Raw genomic sequence first — 22,669 nt, 5'->3', positions numbered from 1 at the left:
CACCCTTGAATACCTGCACATATACAGAGGTGGGTGAGCAAGGCTGAGGCAGGAAAGAGGTTTGACTGTGCTTGTGTGCATGTAGGTGTACACATCTGCATATGAATAAGAGGAGGAAAATGCTTAATCCTATCAGTCAAACTGGTGAAAGAGGTAACAGGCTCTGGGCTATTTATAGACCATAAATTGGCATGTGCTGTACGTATTGAGTACTTTGCTGATCTCATTTTTTGAGCAATTGAGATAAAGGAGAAGCAAAGAAAAGGTAATGAGAGATTCAGATCATGATTGTAATTTTCTAAAATAACATTACATTTCTTTTAACTGTAGATGCCTGGAAAACCTCCCAGAGTCAAGAGAATTAGATAGAATGGGATTCCATTTTGAAAACAGAGTGGAGATAACATGATCACCAAAGTCTGGGTGTAGAGGTGAAGAGGATTATCTGAATACTATACTGATTTTATTTGATTTCAAGGGCGTTCTCCAATGTCATTATTGCTCGGGTGCCAAAATGCCTCTGTGCATGTAATATGGGCTCATCCAGAGACACTGATTCATGGGCAGTAGGACAATAGGGCAATAGGGCAATAGAAAAAAGTTCAAAAGGAACTTTGGAGAGAGGACACAAACATATCTGGCCTGACCATCCCTCACCCCATTCTCTGGGAAGTCTGTAAAACCTTCTACCAAAAACAGAAGAAATGCTCACTCTCCGAAGTAATGAGCCATTGCCCATCCATCTCCAGGGCCTCTCTGGAAAGAGGAAGATGTGTTGTCTAGAGACAGAACCATATTTGGGACCCTCTGCCAAGCAGTGTGTGGTTAGGGGGTTGGAGTGGCCTATACTGGCACTCTCAGGAACACTCAGGCCCCCCAGCCTCAAAGTCAAAGTCTTCCAGCTGGGACCCATTTTAACCATCGGTTCCTCCTTGACTCCACGTTCTAGTCATTCTTTGAGAGCCTCATAAGGTCTTCCATGAATGTTAGGAGATGGGCAGACTCACAGGCAACTAGAGAAACTGCAAACTGTCTGTTTACAGAGAGGCACAATCTGTCTCTCCCTTTCTCCATAATTTATTTCCTCATCTGTGAAATGGGAATAACAGCCCCATCACATCTACTTTACAAAGTGAAAGTGCTGCATAAGATGAAAAAAGCTATAGGAAGGCAAGGTATTATTAGCGCCATTGTAGCCATTTTTATTATCCATTCCCTAGGCCCCCTATGTTTCATAGGACATAAAACAACAAAACATTTACTAAATATGTCTCAAGACAGTCCCCAACCTGCTAAAGAGATGGCTGCATGAAACCCTGTTAAAAATTCAGGTTCCCTAGCCCCACTTTAAGCCAACTGGATCAGAACCTTCAAGCGTGGAGCCAGAAGACTTGTATTTTCAACAAGCTCCCAGGCAATGCTGACCATCAGCCAGGTGTGTGAACCCTCTTTGCTCCATTCTATGAACACTGGACAGAACTGCTCAGCCTGCTTTGAAGGAAGAGATGCAAGACATACACAGCTTCCTAGACCCATCAAATATGACCACTGGGGATGGGTTACAGCACAGGTGAATGACAATCCTTTTCTAAGGGAGTAGGAAGCAAAAATAGCACTTTAGAGGGGGCATAGGTTCCATAAGAGGACCACCAGAGAAGGGGAGGAGTGGTGGATGGGAAAGGAAATTGGACTCACCTACAATGATACCACAAGCACTGACCAATCCAATTTCTTTCTTCAGGGCTACTCCGCCCCCTCCAGAACCAGACTCCGGGGTGGTATCCGATTTGCTCCCACCTGGGTGGCTCTTTTCAGTGTTGTTTCGGTGCCTGGCTCCTTTTTCCATCTTTCCCATTGGATTTCAACCTCCGAAAGGTATCTCTCTTTCTAAATATGTGTGGGTGTAAATATATTTTAAGAGATTGTCTTTCAAATTGAAATGTCCTTTTCTGAAATAAGGACCACTCCTACCCTCTTAAAAAAGACTCAGGCAGATAAAAGAAAAAAACTGAAAATCTTCCTATTCTGTATTGACACTTTCTTGTCACTCGTGCTTACAAACTAGGAAAGGGTTGTTAAAAGTGGGGGGAAAAGAGACATAGATATTTAAATATAAAAATAGAACTGTGCCAGCTACTCCAGCTGGAATTTTCCTGAAGGGGATGTAGATCTTCAGAGACCAGAATGGTTCTGCAATGTGTACCAGGCAGTGGCTTATTTTAGACGCTTCAAAGAGCTAATCTGGGTTTCATTCAGCTCTGCCCCCAAGAAAACAAAGATTGTCTTTACCTCCCCTTAGCCTTTTCTTTTATGATGAAGATAAGAGTTTTCATTAACTGAAGGGAAAAAAGGCAGTCCTCCGGTACTTTCTTCTCTTCCAGAAAAACAACTGTGGACCAGACCGGTTTGCTCTAGATCTTGTTTCCACCTGCTGTGGGTTTGTTTTTCCCTCCCTGTCTTCTGTCTTCCGCTTTCTCCAGATGTCCTCTTATGTCTCGTTTGTTTTCCTGTCCTTGTTTTCTTTCTTCCAAGCTCCGTCCTCACGGCACAGACTGCCCCATCTCTCTAGGTTACGGGAGAGTGGCCCTGGCACACACGAATGTGCTTCCCTTTTAGCATGGGGTTTTATAGGCTGAGCTAGCTCCGCCCCCATCTCCTCGGCTTCTCTCCATCCTCAGTCCGTCTCCTCCCTCCTCTTCAATTTAAATATTAGCACACAGCCCCCAAAGATCACCGAGAAGATGGATTAAAATATTCTGCTTTGTAATCGTCTCTCATTCTCCATCTTTCTCCTTGTGAGAAGTGGAAGTAAAATCCTTCCATGTCAACTGTTCTGGGAGAGATCATTAGCTGGTATAGCATTACAGGTCATACAGCATTTGTGAGCTTTATAAATAAGGGACCGGTTGTGCAGACACTTCCTCAGAAATACACAGGCGACTGTGCTAAAATATTTATATCTGGATCATTTGAGGATACAGGAGAGAAGGTTGTAGGGACCTTGTCTTCAAGTTTCTGAAAGTAGAAGGAAATTCGCGGCTGGGGGAGGGGAATGGAAAGAATTAAGAATAATGTAAAAGAGGTTCATTTAGTAGAACTGTGAGCTGTGAAGAGCATAGGTGAAAGAATTACCAGGAAGAGGTAGTAGCCTTACTGTTCACAGCTCTATTCTGTGTTAGCTAAGGCAGGATGAAAATGTCTCCCACTCTGGACCCAGGAAAGAATGACACAAAATCTGGTAGGATGGAGCCTTTCACAGCTTCTAGTATTTTTTGCATGCATAAATTATCTGAAAGACAGCTCAGGGAAGGAGTGAAGAGCTATCAAGACCTCTCTGATCACAAAACAGAGTGTTGATGTTAAGAAATGACCAACTGGGGGCGCCTGGGTGGCTCAGTCGGTTAAGCGTCCGACTTGGGCTCAGGTCATGATCTCACGGTCCGTGAGTTCGAGCCCCGCATCGGGCTCTGTGCTGACAGCTCAGAGCCTGGAGCCTGTTTCAGATTCTGTGTCTCCCTCTCTCTGACCCTCCCCCATTCATGCTCTGTCTCTCTCTGTCTCAAAAAAAAATAAACGTTAAAAAAAAAAAATTTAGAGAAGAAATGACCAACTGGGGCCCCTGGGTGGCTCAGTCGGTTGAGCGACCGACTTTGGCTCAGGTCATGAACTCACAGTTTGTGAGTTCAAGCCCCACGTCGTGCTCTGTGCTGATTACTCAGAGTCTGGAGTCTGCTTCAGATTCTGTGTCTCCCTCTCTTTCTCCTCCTCCCCTTGCTCACGCTCTGTCTCTCTCTCTCTCAAAACTAAATAAATATTAAAAAAAAAACTTTAAAAAAAAGAAAAAAAGAAATTACCAACTTATGTTGATATTGTGTCTTGGCTTCCATGAAGAATTTCACCCAGGAACTGCTGCCTTATGGTGAGAGCAATGATATCTATTTATAATTGTAAAGTACTTTGAAAAAAGCAGCAAGAAGCAATATAGCAGACCACACTATAAATCTAAACTAAAATTATTTCTTTTTAAAAAAAAATTTTTTTTTATTTTTTTTAATTTATTTTTGAGACAGAGAGAGACAGAGCATGAGCAGGGAAGGGGCAGAGAGAGAGGGAGACACAGAATCCGAATCAGGCTCCAGGCTCTGAGCTGTCAGCACAGAGCCCGACACAGGGCTCGAACAAACAAACCAAGAGATCATGACCTGAGCCGAAGTCAGCCGCTTAACCGACTGAGCCACCCAGGTGCCCCAACAAAAGTACTTGATTTTAAAGTGGGTCTAAAAAACAAAGGTCCCCAAGCTGACTGCTAAATACAGAAATTTGGCTTCAGTTTTTGGAAAATTCTGAATTTTCCTGTTCCAAAACAGAATTTTGGAAAACTCTGCATTTTAAGAAAAATAAATACTTAATTCCTTTTAATAAGAATGGTTGAGCTATTGTAGCAAAGACTTTCCAAATAAGATAAAGTCCAATCCACAATATTTTCACTTTGCCCTTAAGCACTCAGCAAGTACTAAGAAGTTTCAAAGGTTCGGAGTTCAACCTCTTCTTTTGCCACTTCAAGATACAGCAAATTGAAAGCCTCAGCTAAATACATACATACATACATACATACATAAATAAATAAATAGCATTTTCAATCAAAAGAACAGAGAAGTAAGGAATATATAGCACAAAACTCCACGGGAGGGCATGAGTCATGGCAATTTTGAGTTGCTTCTGGACTTTCCTGAAGGACAAAGCATTGAGGAAAAATTTGATGGATTCATTTTTAAACAGTATGATTTGAAGACTTCTGCCCAAATTTCAACATTAAGGTATAAAACAAATAATCTTTCTCCTTCCCAAACATGAGTTCTTTCAGTTACATTTATATTTCTAATTTAAATGTGTCAATTTAATATGAGATAAAACATGAATGTGATGAATTTGAGTTCTCTTGCCAAAATCAGTGCAAACTGACCACAAAATGGCAGGCTTTAGCCAGCTGAATTTATGATTAAAGAAGTTAAGGAGGGTAGGGGCGCCTGGCTCAGGTGGTTAAGTGTCGGACTCTTGATTTCAGCTCAGGTCATGATTTCATGATTTTGAACACCTGACAGTGCAGAGCCTGCTTGGAATTCTCTCTCTCCCTCTCTCTCTGCCCTTCTCCCACTTTCTCTCTCTCTCTCTCTCTCTCTCAAAAAAAACCCCAAACTTTTAAAAAAAATTTAAAAAAAGAAGTTAAGGAGGATTGTGGGATCAAATCCATTCTTGGGATATAGTGGTACTAAGCACACCACTAAAGTACTTAGTACTTAGGACTCTTCCCTCTTTTAACAGAACTTTTTATTCATATTACATGGCTCTCTTGATGTTGGATTCTTTTTGTGAAATAAACCCTAGGTGTGTCAAAATTCCACATGGCTAACATTGAACACAAAAGAGTAAAAACAGTCTTGGTGTAACATGCTGAAAAAAATCTATAGAAATGATTAACTGACGTTTCTTAAATTTTGAGCACTGAATTATTTTTATTCATAACTATTCTACATTTGCCTTTGTATCTTTTGTTCTGCTTTCTGCATTTCAACAGTGCTTTACAGTCTACAAACTGTTTTATGCACAACATCTGGGTTTTTTCTCCTCCTTATTAAATACTTTGGATAGAGAAGCCACTTACTTTTTCCTCTTACAAAGATTAGGAAGCTGAGGCTCAGAGAAGTGTCTTGCCTGAGGTCAAAGACAAGACAATCTACTTCTGGGCAAGTGGGATGTCAATAGTTTACACATGGAGAGCTTTTCCCAGGACACTATAGCTACTTAAAGACTTTGATCAGGGCCATGTCCACATCTTCTTAAATTGGTGTCATAACTGTGCCTTTTAGAGAGCCACCTTTATGTTAACATCTGTTCAGTGACTCACAGGACTTCTGCCCTCCCCTCAGTATTTGTCACCTCCTTCACATAGTCCTCAGTTTGGCCATTTTCCAACTGCATTAGCACAACTCTGTTTCCAGTATCTGGGTGACTGTTTATTATTGATTTGCATGCTTAGGATGGGAAGAAGGTGATCCTTTTAACCTGGGAAAGGGTGGGTAAGAGGGTCATTTTCTTATGAACAAGGACTTAGCAAGAGAAAGTCTGTGTGAGGCTGACACCTACCGCACAAAGGAAGGTATGGCACAGAAACATGCTACTTGTACATAGTGAACAAAAAGTTCTGTTGCCGTATTCCCTTTAGCAACAACAGCTAAGAAGTATCTGTTTTTTATGTATTTTTATGTATTTTATGTAAGTAAGTAAGATGTATGTATGTATTTTATGTATGTAAGTAAGATACAGAAGCATCTGTATTTTTATGTATTTTATGTAAGTATTTTTTAATGTTTATTTTTGAGAGAGAGAGAGAAAGAGAGAGAGAGAGAGAGAGAGAGAGAGAGAGAGAGAGAGAAACAAGGCATGAGCGGGGGAGGGACAGAGAGAGAGGGAGACACAGAATCTGAAGCAGGATCCAGGCTCTGAGCTGTCAGCACAGAGCCCAAGGCGGGGCTCATACCCAGGGACCGTGAGATCATGACCTGAGCCAAAGTTGGACGCTTAACCGACTAAGCCACCCCGGTGCCCCAAGAAGTATCTGTTAATGCAGAGGAATACATGAGCACAAAGCTCATTTACTCCATTTTTTTTTTTCTGGACCCAGTAGACATGCACTTTATTTATTCATTGTAACAAAGCTGTGAACTCTGAGATCAAAAGAGAGGACCCAAATCTCTTCCTGGAGGAAACTCATAGTCCATACTCACACTCCACTCTTCTTCTTGCACCTATATGCCCAGAGTCAGAGGAAACTCTGCTTTCAATTAAAGCCAGCTTTCTTCCTGAAGTTGCAGTGACCACTGCCTATGGTCAAACAGTGGCTTTCTGAGCTAGCATTCTAGGACCTTTTATTTCATTAAAGTAAAGAGCAGATGAAAATTAGTGAGCAAAGAGGAAAGAAATAAAAGAAAAAGACAAAACAGGCCAGAAAGAAAGGAAGATAAAATGAGAAGATGTAGTTAGTTAATAAGCTCTTTTTAGTGTATGCTCTGTTTGCCTTTTGGACATATTTATGAGTTCAAAGGAAGTTGTATCTTCTAGGGTTTATGTAGTCCTGAGAATTTGGATGGGGCAGATCCTGTTTTGTGATGATGGTCAATGAATTCATGCTCTTCTGGAGATAATGATGAATGCTTGCTCTGACAATAAAGACAAAAATTCCAGCAGATTACTCTTCTGTCTACTGCACTTGGCTGGATTCCAGAGAGCTAGCCCAGCACTAGTGGGAAAGAAATAAAGGTGCATTCCCTAAGGCAGCTGCATGTGCTTAACTCCTTTGCTGGGCCCAATCTGTCTCAGGGCTTTGGTATTCTTTCTAAGCCTTTAGGCGAATCAAGTTCTGAGTACTTAAATGTGGAAACTTCCAGTTTCTAATTGGTTTTCGCTGAGGATTTATGTTTACCAAAGATGGAAGCTCATATATTTTAGGATATGGAAAATAAGTTCCCTGAAATTAGACATTGTTTTATTCTCTGTTGTAACCCCAGTACCTAAAATGGTGCCTAGAACTCAAAAAATATGATTGAATGAATGAATGAATGAATAGTAATGTACATTAATTCATAATAAATAAATTAAATAATAGCTGATGGACTGATGTGTGGGTTAATTGTAGTAAGATGCAGTCAAGTCCTCAGTGCTTGGAGAGGAGCTGAACTGTAGACAGAAGAGAAAAACACAATTAAAGGTTTGACTTTGAAGATCATTTCATATGGAACACAGATCTCAAGGAGGCCCCCAACACTGCCTGGCATTCCAACATTACGGGCAACTGACTCTTCCATTCACTTTCATTCTCCTCTCTGCAAATACCATCCCTCAAATCCGCACTTTCAGTTGATGTCCTTGCCTATTATTTCATGGAGAAAACAGAATGGCAGAAGGAACTTCCACATCCTCCAATCACTAACTCTGTCAATATGCCATAAGCTGCACCCACATACTCTGCCTTCTCTCCCATAAAAATGGATGTGCTGTACTTGCTCCTATGTATCTCCCTGACTTGTACACCAGCTTCCCTGACCTAGCTCACCTACCCAGGGACTTTGCTCCTGCAATTATTCCTCTCTCCTGCATCATCAGTTTTTCACGCTCTAGGGGATTATTCCTATCAGTATACTAACATGCTATAATGGCTTCCATAAAAAACAAAAACAAACAAAACCCCAACCCTAACAACTTCCCTTGACTTTATATTCCTTTCCAGCTGCCACCCAACTTCTTTGATCCCTTTTTACTTCTTCATCACTTCATTCATCCACTACCTTTAAGCTTTTATCCCCATCACTCCACTGAATCTATTCTTGTCAAGTTCACCAATAGCCACCACAGAGTCCAATCTTGTGACCATTTCTCAGTCTTCATCTTACTGATCTCACAGAAGCATGGCTCTTGGACATCCCCTCTCCTGAGGAAGGGCTTTCCCCTTCCTCACTGGCCTCTTCTCAGGCTCCTTGACTGGATCTTTTTTTCTTTTTTTTGAGAGAGAGAGCACACAAGAATGTGAGAGGGGGAGGGGCAGAGAGAGAGAACATGAGATCATTACCTGAGCTGAAATCAAGAGTCAGATGCTTAACTGATGCTTAACCCAGGCACCCCAGCTGGATCTGTTTTCTTCCCAACCTCTCCTCTTCTCTATCCTCCCTAACTGGGTGATTTCATCCAGCTCTATGACTTTTAGAAAGTCATAGGACTTTCAGCCCTATGACATCTCAGATATTTCTCAAATGTTTAGATCCAGCCCTCATCTCGCTCATAAACTCTAGATCTAGTCATCTAATTGATATCTCTGTTTGGATGTTTAATAGGCACCTCAAACTTAATATATCTAGTGCCTGCAAGTCCCTCCAAACCTGTTCTTCTTCCAGTATTCCCCACTTTAGGAAATGGCACTAGTTGGTCAGGCCAAATATCCTGAAGTCAACTTTGACTTGGGTTTCTCTCACATGCCCTACATTTTTTGTCTTGTCAGCCAATCCTGTTAGCTGTAGATTTACTCTTATCTAGAAATAAATAACTTCTTATTATATCATCTCCACCGCTACTGCCCAAGTTCATCACCACTTTACCATCGGCAATCCCCTGGACTACTGCAATAGCTTTCTTTTTTTTTTTTTTAATTTTTAAAAAATATATTTATTGTAGACAGAGACAGAGTGCAAGTGGGGGAGGGGCAGAGAGAGAGGGAGACACAGGATCCAAAGCAGGTTCTAGGCTCTGAGATGTCAACACAGAGCCCTACACGGGACTCAAACCCATGAACCGTAAGATCATGACCAGAGCCAAAGTTGGATACTTAACTGACTGTGCCACCCAGGCGCCCCTGCAGTAGCTTTCTAATCGGTCTCCCCGTTTCTATATTTGTTCTGTGACAAATGTCCTCCTCTACACTGTTCTCGACACAGCAGCCAGAATGATCCTTTATAATCATAAATCAGGTCATGTCACTCCCCTGCTCAAAACCTTCCAGTGGCTGTCCATCATACATAATAAGAATCAGATCTGAAGTCATCTTTATCATGGCCCCAGTGGCCACTCCAAATTTATATCCTTCTTTTCTTCTTTCCACTTAGCCCTACCAGACTCATAGGCCTTCTTACTATTCTTTGAACACTGAGCTCTGCCTCAGGCCTTTGCACTAGCTGGAGCCTCTCAGGAACACTTCCTCCAGACAGTCACATGCCTTGCTCCCTCATGTTACACATGTTCCTCAGTAAATGTTGCCTCCTTAACAGAGGGTTGCTCTGACCACCAAATGGACCTTATTTTTATCATCACTGCTTAATATCATTTGGTTTTTTGCTTGTTTGTTCCTTGTTTGTGTCTCCTATTAGAATGTAAGCTCCAGATTATGAAACTGATAAGAACAGATACTACACTTGATCTTAGCCAAAAGGCCAAGAAGCAATGTAAGCTCCAGATTATTGAATTTGTTGTTGTTTTTTTTTTAATGTTTATTTACTTTTGAGAGAGAGATAGAGTGTGAGCGGGGAAGGAGCAGAGAGAGAGGGAGACACAGAATCCAGAGCAGACTCCAGGCTCCGAGATGTCAGCACAGAGCCCAATACAGGGCTCAAACTCAGAACTCATGAACCACGAGACCGTGACCTGAGCTGAAGTTGTATGCTGAACCGACTGAGCCACCCAGGTGCCCTGAATTTGTTGTTTTTAGGTGGGTTATGGTTATGGTTAAAGAATACTTCTCTTTTAGAGATATATGCCAATATATTTATGGATGAAACAATATGACATCTTCGATTTGCTTCAAAATAATATAGGGGGAGGGATAGAGAGGTAGGTTAGTAATGAAAGAAGGTCAACTATGAGTTGATATTATTTAAGATGGATGGTGTGTAGTTAGAAGTCACTTTGTATATGTTTACATTTGTATATGTTTACATTTTTTCATACAAACAAACATAAAACTTGGCTTGTTTCTTCACCATTATATCCCTAATGCCTAGAGCAGTGCTTGGCATATAGGAGGAATTTGTTAAAGAAAAAAAAGAGACAACAGGTTCAAAATGGAGTCACTTGTGCTAAGTCCCAGGTCAGCAAACCAAGGATTTATATCTAATCTAATTGCAGTTTCAGCCTCTCCCAGAAATGTGACCTTTAACCAGTCAATCTGGTATTACTTAATCAGCACTAGTGAGGTAATCTTCTTGATAGACCCCCTGCCCTTCCCTCAAAGGAAGGTGACCTTGCCTGAAATAATCCACTGTTGGTTAGAAAATTCTTTTTTCTGCCTCCATCCACCTATAAAAGACTTTCATTATGTACAGCTCCATGGAGCTCCTTTTCCCCTTTCTAGATGGCATGCTGCTTGATTCATGAATTGCTGAATAAAGCCAATTTGATCTTAATATTCAGTTAAATTTTGCTTTTTCACAAATTCATAAATATATACTCATTCAACAGTCATTGCATATTGAATCAGTTAGAAGAGTAAAGGTATATTTCCAAAATAAATTTTAATCATTTACTGCCAATTGTTATAAAGGTATATTTTCAAAATAAATTTTAATCACAATGCCAATTGTTGAAAATCTAAATTCTAAGTTCCAAAGGAGGATTTTACAAAGACTACCCAATTCCAGGCACTGAGTTCAAGAATGTCCTAATTGTGGGAATGCCAGAACTATAGTGGCTAATTTGGTGATAGCTATGCCTTTACTTTTTCTCCTCAAGACCACTTTTAAAAAATATAGCTTCATTTCTTCTTTCTTCTTTCTCACCAAATCATGATTATTAGCTGTGATCTCCTATACTAGAAATGCGTAGCAAAGTTGGAAAGAAAATACAAAAGTCTAGGTAGGTGAAAATTTATGGATCCAATCACTTGCAACTTTTGCCAGGCTATGGTGTGGAAATCACTGATGCAGAATATAAAATCCCAAGAAGAAAATGTGGTCTTTTAGGAAATTTCCAATACTACACAATTCATTAGGCTAATAGAGAAAAAAATTCTAGTAGAAACTGGATTATATGTAACTGGGTGTACTCAATTTCATTAACATATTCAGCCAATCCGATCAACTGTTTACTGTGCTAGATACTGGGAATATAATGGTGAGCAAAGACCTTCTGCCTTCAAAGACCTCAAGCATTGTGATGACTAATGTTATGTGTCAATTTGACTGTCCACAGGGTGCCCAGATTACAGATTACTTCTGGGTGTGTTTTTGAGTGTTTCTGGATGAGATTAGCATCTGAATCAGCAAACTCTGTAAACTGCTCTCCCCAATGTGACTAGGCATCAGCCAATCTGTTAAGGGCTTGAATAGGACAAAAGGCAGAAAACAGAGGAATTTGCCCTTTTTTGCCTGTTTTAAATCTGCCTGCTGGAGTTGGGTTGTCTCATCATCTCATCTCTAGCCTTCAGATTGGGATTTTAACCATTGCCTCCCATGATTCTCAGGCCCTTGGACTAACTGAATTATACTACCAGCTTGCCCGGTCTCCAGTTTGCAGACAGCAGATTGTCTCAGCCTTCATAATTGCATGAGCCAATTTATCACAATAAACCTCCATCTCTGTCTCTGTTTCTGTCCTATTTCTATCTCTGTCTCTATCTAGACGTCTACCACTACCTATATCCATACAGGCATACCTTGGAGATATCGTGGGTTTGGTTCCAGTAAAGCAAATATTGCGAGTCAAATGAATTTTTTGATTTCCCAGTGCATCTAAAAGCTAACATTTACACTATATTGCAATCTATTACATGTGACAGCATTATGTATTTAAAAAGCAATGTATATATCTTAGTTATAAAATGCTTTATTGCTAAAATATGCTAACCATCATCTGAGCTTTCATCAAGTTATAATCTTTTTGTTGAGGGAGGGTCTTGCCTTGATGTTGACGGTTGTTGACTGATCACTGTGGTGGTTGCTGAAGGCTGAAGGTGGCTGTGTCAATTTCTTAAAATAAGACAACAATGAAGTTTGTTACATTGATTGATTCATCTTTTTACAAAAGATTTTTCTCTAGCATATGATGCTCTCTAGCCATGAAAGTCCTACATGGTGGGCCGCCTGGGTGGCTCAGTTGGTTAAGCATCTGACTTCAGCTCAGATCATGATCTCGCAGTTCATTAGTTGGAGCCCCACATCAGGCTCTGTGCTAACAGCTCAGGATTTGGAACTTGCTTCCGATTCTGTGTGTGTCTCTCTCTCTGCCCCTCCCCCGCTTGCTCTCTGTCTGTTTCTCTCTCAGAAATAAGTAAACATTAAGAAAAAAAAAAGAGAAAGTCCTAGATGGCATCTTCTTCCAATATAAGGCTGTTTTACCTACATTGAAAATCTGTTCTTTAGTATAGCCAGTTTTAAATTTTAAATTTAAGTTAAAGGCACTTCTTTAATTAGCTAGATCTTCTGGATAACTTGCTGCAGCTTCCACATCAGCACCTGCTGCTTCACCTTGTACTTCTACGTTATCGAGACAGCTTCTTTCTTTAAACCTCATTAACCAACCTCTTCTAGCTGTGAACTTTTCTTCTGCAGCTTCCTCAGCTCTCTCTCTGTCTTCAAAGAACTGAGGAGACTTAGGGGTTTGCTCTGGATTAGACTCTGGCTTGAGGGAATGTTGTGACTGGTTTGACCAATCCAGATCACTAAAACTTTTTCCATATAAACAATAAGGCTATTTTGCTTTCTTATCATTTGTGTCCACTGGAGTAGCACTTTTAACTTCAAGAACTCTTCTTTGAATTCGCAACTTGACTAAGTGTCTGGCATAAGACACCTAGCTTTCAGCCTATCTTGGCTTTTGACATGTGTTCCTCACTAAACTTCATCATTTCTAGCTTTTGATTTAAAGTGAGCAATGTGCAACTCTTGCTTCCACTTGAACATTTACAGATCATTGTAAGGTTAATAATTGGCCTTATTTCAATATTATTGTGTCTCAAGCAATAGAAAGGTCCAGGGAGAAGTTAAAGAGATAAAGGAATGGCTAGTCAGTAAAGTAGTCAGAACACACACAACATTTAACAATTAAGTTTGCTATTTTATTTGAGGGCTGTTCATGATGCCCCCAAAACAATTATAATAGTAATATCAAAGATCAATGATCACAGATCACATAACAAATATAATTATAATGAAAAATTTGGAGTATTGTGTGGATTACCAAAATGTGACACAGAGACACCAAGTGAACAAATGCTGTTGGAAAAAATTATGCTAGCATTGCCACAAACCTTCAATTTGTAAAAAATGCAGTACCTATGAAGTACAATAAAGCAAAGTGCAATACAACTAGGTATGCCTCTATCTCCATCCATCCATCCATCCATCCTCCCCTACTGGTTCTGTTTCCTTGCAGAACACTCCATAATACAAGGGCCTTAGATACAGACTTTAGGTGTTTCTCTTTCCTCCTGAAGTCCATAGCTTTCTGGACTCCCAAGAACCAAGTTACATGGACTCCCCAACAAAGGATCCTTGAGCATTTGAGGAAAGCTCTATCATGAAAGCCACAGACAATAAAACACATAGATGATGCAAGGAGCAGAAGAAAGCTTCCAAAAAGTTACAATTCATATACTCAAAAAAGGTGCTTAGACTGAGAATAGAGGACCCAGCTATGAGCCCTAATTTTAGCCCCAACAGGTCATACCAGTCATTGATTTCAAAACCACACTCCTCTAAGTTCCCCCAGACAAAGTTGTTCTCTCTTGTGTTCCCACTTACAGCCATGGCCATAACATCTTGCTATCATAGCATCATGGTTTTAATAATTCAGGCCTGAGACCTTCATCTTTTTCCCTCCCTTTCCCTTCATAGCCCCATATCCAATTGGTAACCAAGTCCTGTTGGTTCTGCCTCTGAAAATTGTCTCACAACTGTCTTCTTATTCTATAGCTGCTGCCCTATTCCAGAACTTCTCTTTTTCTAGTCCCGCTGCTATAGGCTACCAACTAATCTCCCTTCCTGTGACCGTCCATCCCTTCATTCTGTCCTTAGAATTACAAAATATGGGATTAATCATGTTTCTCTCCTGCTCAAAGCCTCTGATGGTTCTCTACTGTATAAATCAGGGGTTCCTACGGCTGGCTAAGTGAGCACCACAATCACTTGAGGAAATATATACTTGGCATAGGGGAAGTGCTCAATAATTTCTCAGGTAGACCTTCTCTTATGGTACCCTCTGGTGGCAACTTCGTGCAATGGCGTATCTTCATTTCACCCACCAAATTCAATTCAATGGATCTAGTTCTAATTTAATGGATCTGCTTATTGCTTGAAGGAACCACTAGCTTAGAAAATAAAGTCTAGGGGCGCTTGGATGCCTCAGTCGGTTAAGCGTCCGACTTTGGCCCAGATCGTCATCTCGGGGTTCATGGGTTCGAGCCCCGCATATGACTCTGAACTAACAGCTGGAGCCTAGAGCCTGCTTTGGATTCTGTCTCCCTCTCTCTCTGACCCTTCCCCACTCTCCAAGATAAAAAATAAACATTAAAAAAATATATATATAGTCTAAAGTCTTTAGTGGCTTCAATTCATCTCTCCAGCTTTTCCTCATAACATCTTTGTCTCACCATCCCTCTTTATGTCCCATTTCACTCTTTCCTTTAATCACACTGGACTACCCTGTACTTTCCCATATTGATTGATGCTTTCCCATATTGACTGATGCTTTCCCTTTGATTGGAATTACCCCCCTCCTGCTGTGGGATGAAACTTTCACAGTGTTTTAGGCTCATTCATATATCTATTCATCTGGAAACCTGTCTGAATTAACCTGACCTCTCCTTTCTCTGTGTTCCCACAGCACTCCATACTTCCTCAAGGAAGCCTTCCTGAATTATATGCTTTCATACTTCCTGGGGTTTTGTCTTTTATGACTATAGTTAATGTATTTAATGGTTATATATTTATTTGTGAGATTTAAAAAAATACATGTCTTTTTCTCCTATTATACTGTGCCTTGAAAGCAAGAGCATATCTGTTACCATATCCAGTTGGTACATAATATATAAACTCAATTATTTTTTGACTGGGTAAATTAATGTTTTGGAAATGATCAATATTCTGCTTTGTAGTATATATACATTTGGATTCCCTTGTTAGGTCTCAGGCTTTTTAAAGGGACAGATAATATCTCTTATGTCTTTGTACCTTTCCCCTATCCCCATGTAGCTTTCTGCTTGGGATACAGTAGGAGCTTAGATACAACTGCCCCACTAGAACTCCAGTGGAATGCAAACTCCATGAGAACCAGGACTTTATCTTTTTTCCTTGCTATATCCCCAGGGGCTAGAATAGTGCTTGCCCTGTAACATTTGCTCAGGAAATATCTATTGAATGAATAATTCAGTTGCCAGACAGAGCCTTTTCCTGCAAATGGTGGCAACTTTATATAATCACCAATGTTCTCATTTTACCCCTAAATTTCTCTTTTCCCATTGAGTTGTATATCCTGTTTGAGTATGCTAAAGTGAGTCTGGAAGCAAGACAACACCTCCCTGATAATTTCTTTTCATATTCTATCATTTATCAAGTATTTAATAAATACCTACTACTTATATTAGATACTGTAGAAGGGCTGGTAATCCAAAAGTGAATATATATATAGTCCCAGTCTGGTTGGAGAGAGAGAGAAGTGAACAATTATAGCACAGTGAGACAAGGGCCATGATAGAGATATGCACAGGATGCTCTGGGAGTTCCACTCTGTGGGCAGGCCAGAGTAGGAATCTGGAGAAAGTGATTTTTGAGCTAAGTCTGAAAGGATGAATAAAAGTTAATGAGGAAGATATGCCAAGCAAAGGAAACAGTTTGCACAAACTGTTTGAATTAAATTCAGTGTGACTGAAATGCAGGGTGACCAAACATTGAGGGATGCAAAAAGAAATGTAGATCGTGAAGAGCTTGAGTGCCATGCTCTGTAAATGATCTTGAAAATGTTGGGCAATTTTAAGCAGAAGAGTGATTGGATATGGCAGCAGCCATAGGATGGAATGGAGTTGGGAAAATTCAGAGGCAGGGAGCAGTTAGGAGGTAATTAATCAAAACAAGGAATAAAGGGAGACTAAAAGAAAGCAAGAGTGGTAAAAATGGAAAGATGCTGGATTCAAGATATATTTATAAAATGTATACAAAAGGGGTGCCTGGGTGGCTAAGTTGGTTAAGTGTCTGACTTCAGCTCAGGTGGTGATCTTATGGTTTGTGGGTTCAAGCCCTGCGTCGGGCTCTGAGCTGACAGTTAAGAGCCTGGAACTTGCTTAGGGTTCTGTGTCTCCCTCTCTCTCTGCCCCTCCCTAACTCTCTCTCTCTCTCAGAAAATGAATAAACATTAAAAAAAATTTTAAGAATGATATATAAAAAAATGAAATATTAACTAAAAACAAATTGTAGGTATTATGTATAATTTCTTATTTTTGTTTAAAGGTATATAACATATATGTGTGGTGTGTGTTGGTATATGTATTGAAAGAAATTCTGGAAGGATTTATATAAAGGTTGTCAAACATGTTTGTCTTTGGGGAATAGGATCAAGGGCAATAGGTTTTCACTTTCCAATTTATAAACTTGTGTTTTAATTTTTTTAACGGACAACTAATTTTTTTAATGCAACATATGATTCTGAATAGAAAAACAATTTTTCTCTCTTTCTATAAAGGACATCTATGGGACAATTGGTGAAATTTGAGTAAGGTTTCTAGATTAGATAATAGTACCATATCAATGTTAATTTCTTGATTTTGATAATGGTACTGTGTTTATGGAAGATAATGCCCTTGTTTATGGGAAATATACACTGAAATATTTAGGAGTAATGAGGCATTAATGCCTGCAAATTATTCTCAAGTGGAACAGAAAAAAATAAAAATAGAGAGAGAATAACAAAGCAAATGTGGTCAATGCTAACATTTGGAGAATCAGAACTAAAGTAAACAGAAATTCTATGAACTTTTCCATAAGTCTGAAATTATAAAAAGTTTAAAAAAGGTATAGAATAGGATATAAAGTATGCTACTATTTGTGTGTGTGAAAATGGAATATATACATATTTTTGCAAATATAGAAATCATCTGTGAAAAGATACACAAGAACCAACACTACTAATACCTTTGGAAGTCAGAATTTGGTGGCTGGGAACAAGGGGAAAAGGAAGACTAATTTTCATTGTATATCTTCTGATAACTTTCGAATTTTCACTAAGTAAATAATTTGCCTACCAAAAATAAATATAATTTACAGTAATAAAACATTTTGTAAAATGAAGAACTTCAAACATACTCAAAAGCAGAAAGAAGAGTACAGTGAACTCCCATATCCCAGGATCATTACCCATATTCTACAATTATCAAGATTTTGTCAATTACTTTATCCATACTTTCCTCCTTTATTTCTTTTGTTCTCCTTTGCTGAAATATTTTAAAGAAAATTCCAGATATCATTCCATCCCTACATATCTTATGAAGCAAATCTTAAAAATATGGAAATTTTCTTATATAACCACAAGGTCATTATCATACCTAAAAAATTAACAATAATTTTTTAGTATCAACTAACACCAGTCCATAATCAAATTTCAAGTATCAAAAAAGGCCCACATACTATATATAAACACTGCACTCTAGCTGGTAAATTTATTTCTCAGGGTTCTCACTGTCAGAAAAAAAAGAAGGGAAGAAAGTAAACAAGAAGGGAACAAAGTAAGCCTAGAATGAATTCTGTGGTAATGGATTAGAATTGGAGACATCAGTATGAACTTGTGTTTAACTTCATATACATAGATTAAAAGACAGAAACAGGAGCACCTGGGTGGCTCAGTCCGTTGAGCCTCTGACTTCTGCTCGCATCATGATCTTGAGTTAGTTAGAGCCCCGCATAGGGCTTGCTGCTATCAGTGCAGAGCTTGCTTCAGATCTTCTATCCCCCTCTCTCTTTGCCCCTCCCCCCGACTCATGCTCTCTCTCTCTCTCTCAAAAATGAATAAACATTAAAAAAAAGACAGAAACAATGAAAGAAATGTGTGTATACATTAATTAGTATACATACATATATTACCTAGGCCTGTCCACTGAGAGGGCCTAGAAGCACTGGCATTCCTACAGGAATGGTCACACCTTGTGCTCAGATTTTGGTTTCAAAATGCCATTCTCCAATAAAAGAAACCAAGGAACCCTGGAGAAATGTCTGATTTTAAAGATTTTTTTAAAATTTATGTTTATTTTTGAGAGAGAGAGTGAGTGGGAGAGGGGCAGAGAGAAAGTGAGAGAAAGAGAATCCCAAGCAAGCTCCACACTGCCAACGTAGAACCCAATACGGGGCTCAAACCCACAAACCATAAGAGCATGACCTGAGCAGAGATCAAGAATTGGAGGCTTAACCAGCTGAGCCACCCAGGCACCCCAGAAATGTCTGATTTTAGAGCTGGTACAAGGAAAATACAAAAGTCTGGAGCATGTTGTGATACCAGAAAGGAAAGGAGTTTCAGAGGATTGAAGGAATCAACCTGAAAGAGCTCTCCAATATCCAAATGGAATAATATGAACAATAAATAGTGTAGTATTTGCTATAATCCAAAAAGTGTAAAATAAACATAGATATGTCTATATTAATATAAATAAATGACTGAAAACATAACTGAATGGTGGAGGAGAAATACATTTTCTTTATAGAAGAATTCCAAATAATGTATGTAGATATTCTTCCTTACAGGAGGTGGTACTTAACCACGTCTCCCCGACTTTATGGAATATAGAAAGGGGATAATATTTGAACTTTGAAGGCAGAAGTCTGGTAAACACTACCTTAACTAAGTCAACAAGATTAACATCACCAGTTTGTTGTGGATATCGTTAACTTCCTGATGTGATGAGAAGAGCACTGCATCTATGTGGTATTCTTTTTAAAGTTGTGTCATCACAGCATTGTGCAACGATCACCTCTAGTTCCAAATTTTTTTACCATCTCAAACAAACTCTACTCATTAAACAGTAACTCCCCATTCTCTCCTCCCGCTCCATGTCAACCTCTAATCTACTTTCTCTATAAATTTGACTATTCTAGATATGTCATATAAGTGAAATCATACAATATTTGTCCTTTTATGTCTGACTTATTTCACTTAGCACGTTCCCAAGTTTCTTTCATGTTGTGGCATGTATCAGAACTTCATTCCTTTTTATGGCTGAATAATATTCCATTGTATGGATATAGCACATTGTTTATCCATTCATCTGTTGATGGACACTTGTGTTGTTTCCACCTTTTGGCTATTGTGAATAATGCTGCATTAATACTGTGAACACTGATGTACAAGTATCTGGTTGAGTCCCTGTTTTCAATACTTTGGGGCATATACCTAGGAGTGGAATTGTTGCATCATATGGTAGGGTACCTATACGTTTAATTTTTTGAGAAACCACCAGACTGTTTTCCAGCAAAGGCATCTTGTACATTCTCACCAATAATATACTGGGGTTTCGATTTCTCCATATCCTCCCCAACACTGTTTTCCTCTTGAAAAAAAAAATAGTCATCCTAATAGAAGTGAAATGGTATCTGATTGTGGTTTTGATTTTCATTTCCCTAATGAGTAATGATATTGAGCATCTTTTTTTGTGTTTATTGGCTGTCTGTATCTCTCCTTTTATTAATGTCTATTCAAATCATTTGCTCTGTTTTTATTTTTTTTTTAATTTTTTTTAACATTTATTTATTTTTGGGACAGAGAGAGGCAGAGCATGAACGGGGGAGGGGCAGAAAGAGAGGGAGACACAGAATCGGAAACAGAATCGGAGCCATCAGCCCAGAGCCCGACGCGGGGCTCGAACTCACGGACCGCAAGATCGTGACCTGAGCTGAAGTCAAACGCTTAACCGACTGAGCCACCCAGGAGCCCCCATTTGCTCTGTTTTGAACAGAGTTGCCTTTTTGTTGTTGAGTTGTAGAAGTTCTTTATACATTCTGGATATTAAACCTTTATCGATTATATGATTTTCAAATATTTTCTCTCATTCTGTGGATTGCCTTTTTGCTCTCTTGGTAGTGTTCTTTGATACACAAAAGTTTAAATTTTTTTAAATCTTTTTTTTAATGTTTACTTATTATTGAGAGACAGAGAGAAACAGGGCATGAACGGGGGAGGGTCAGAGAGAGAGGGAGACACAGAATCTGAAGCAGGCTCCAGGCTCCAAGCTGTCAGCACAGAGCCCCATGCGGGGCTCAAACCGCGAGCCATGAGATCATGACTGGGACTGAAGTCAGACCATTTAACTGACTGAGTCACCCAGGCGCCCCCATAAGTTTTCAATTTTAATTTTTCAATTTAAGTTTTTAATTTTTAATTTTAATAGAGTCCCACTTATCCATTTCTTTTTTTGTTGCTTGTGCTTTTGTTGTATTTAGAAACCATCGCCAAATCCAAGGCCATGAAGATTTGCCTTTACATTTAGATGTTTGTTCGATTTTTTGTTAATTTTTGTATATATCATAAGGTAAGGGTCCAACTTTATTCTTTTTAAAATATTTTTTAATGTTTATTTTTGAGAGAAAGAGAGACAGCGTGAGTTGGGGAGGGGCAGAAAGAGAGGGAGACACAGAATCAGAAGCAGGCTCCAGGCTCCGAGCTGTCAGCACAGAGCCTGATGCGGGACTTGAACTCACAAAATGCGAGATCATGACCTAAGCTGAAGTCGGACACTTAACCAAATAAGCCACCCAGGCATCCCATAAGTATTTTATTCCTTTTGATCCTATCATAAATGGAATTGTTTTCTATGGACAACTAATTTTTTCAAGTTTATTTTCATTTATTTTGATAGCGATGTAGAGAGCAACTGGGGGAGGGGCAGAGAGAGGGAGACAGAATACCAAGCAGACTCTGCACTGTCAGCACAGGGCCTGATGCAGGGCTTGAACTCACTAACCATGAGATCATGACCTGCACCGAAATCAAGAGTCAGATGCTCAACTGACTGAGCTACCCAGGTGCCCTAGGCAACTAATTTTTTTGACAATTTTGTTGAGGACAGATAATCCTTTCTTTTCTTTTCTTTCTTTTTTTTTTTTTTTGAAAAGATAATCTTTTCAACAAATGGTGCTGGAACAATTGGATGTCCATATGCAGAAAACAAAACCAAAACAACACACTCATACACATGAAAGAATTTTAATCCATAGCTCATACCACATAGAAAAATCAACTCAAGGGGTGCCTGGGTGGTTCTGTCGGTTGAGCACATGATTTTGGCCCAGGTCATGATCTCATGGTTCTTGGTTTCAAGCCTCATGTCTGGCTTTGCGCTGATAGTGCGGAGCATGCTTAGGATTTTCTGTCTCTGTCTCTGTCTCTGCCCCTCCCCTGCTCGCTTGCTCTCTCTCAAAAATAAATAAACATTAAAAAAATTAACTTGAAGTGAATCATATTCCTGATTACAAATTCAAAAGTATATAGTCCAGATTTCTAGAGTTTCTAGAAGAAAACATGGGAAAATCTTTGTGACCTTGGGTTAGGCAAAGATATCTTAGATATGACACCAAAAAGTGCTCCATAAAAGAACAAATTGGTAAGTTGGACTTTATCAAAAGTAAAACCTTCTGCTCTTCAAAAACCACTATTCAGAGACTGAAAACACAAGTCACAAACTGGGCATATATTTGATAAAAGAGTTTCTTCTGAATATATGAAGAATTCTCAAAACCAGTAATAAGAAAATAAATAACCCAATTAAAAATGGGCAAAAGAATCAGACACTTCACCAAAAATATATACATAGATGGCCAATAAGCACATGAAAAGATGTTCCTCATCATTAGTCATGAGGAAAACACAAATTAAATCACAATAAGGACCTATTACATACCTACTGGAATCTTTAAAATTAAAAAGACTTGGGGCTTGAGCATCTGACTTTCAATTTCGATTTCAATTTCGGCTCAGGTCATTATTCCAGGGTCATGGGATCAACCCTCATATTGGACTCTGTGCTGAGCATGGAGCCTGCTTGGGATTTTCTCCCCACCCTTCCTCCTCTGCCTCTTTCCCCCATGCTCTCTCTTGTTCTCCCTCTTAAAAGAAAGAAAGAAAGAAAGAAAGAAAGAAAGAAAGAAAGAAAGAAAGAAAGAAA

The 22,669-nt window shown here is 39.3% G+C and overlaps 1 protein-coding gene and 1 pseudogene across 1 annotated transcript in view; both read right to left on the bottom strand.

The window, feature by feature from the left end:
* Window positions 1–2,964, bottom strand: part of SLC7A8 (solute carrier family 7 member 8) — a 52,984-nt gene extending 50,020 nt beyond the window's left edge. Inside the window, exon 1 of the mRNA XM_049613093.1 lies at window positions 1,696–2,964. Within this exon, the coding sequence (XP_049469050.1) occupies window positions 1,696–1,855 (160 nt within the window). The 5' untranslated portion in view covers window positions 1,856–2,964. The remainder of the gene's footprint in view (window positions 1–1,695) is intronic.
* A 6,902-nt stretch (window positions 2,965–9,866) lies between these two features.
* On the bottom strand, window positions 9,867–9,986 carry LOC125910619 (uncharacterized; annotated as a pseudogene).
* Window positions 9,987–22,669: the final 12,683 nt, after the last annotated feature.

Source organism: Panthera uncia (genome assembly GCF_023721935.1).
Source record: "Panthera uncia isolate 11264 chromosome B3 unlocalized genomic scaffold, Puncia_PCG_1.0 HiC_scaffold_1, whole genome shotgun sequence".
NCBI classification, from domain to species: domain Eukaryota; kingdom Metazoa; phylum Chordata; class Mammalia; order Carnivora; family Felidae; genus Panthera; species Panthera uncia.
The sequence above is the reverse complement of the archived record's forward strand: the minus strand, read 5'-3'. Positions and strand labels throughout refer to the sequence as shown.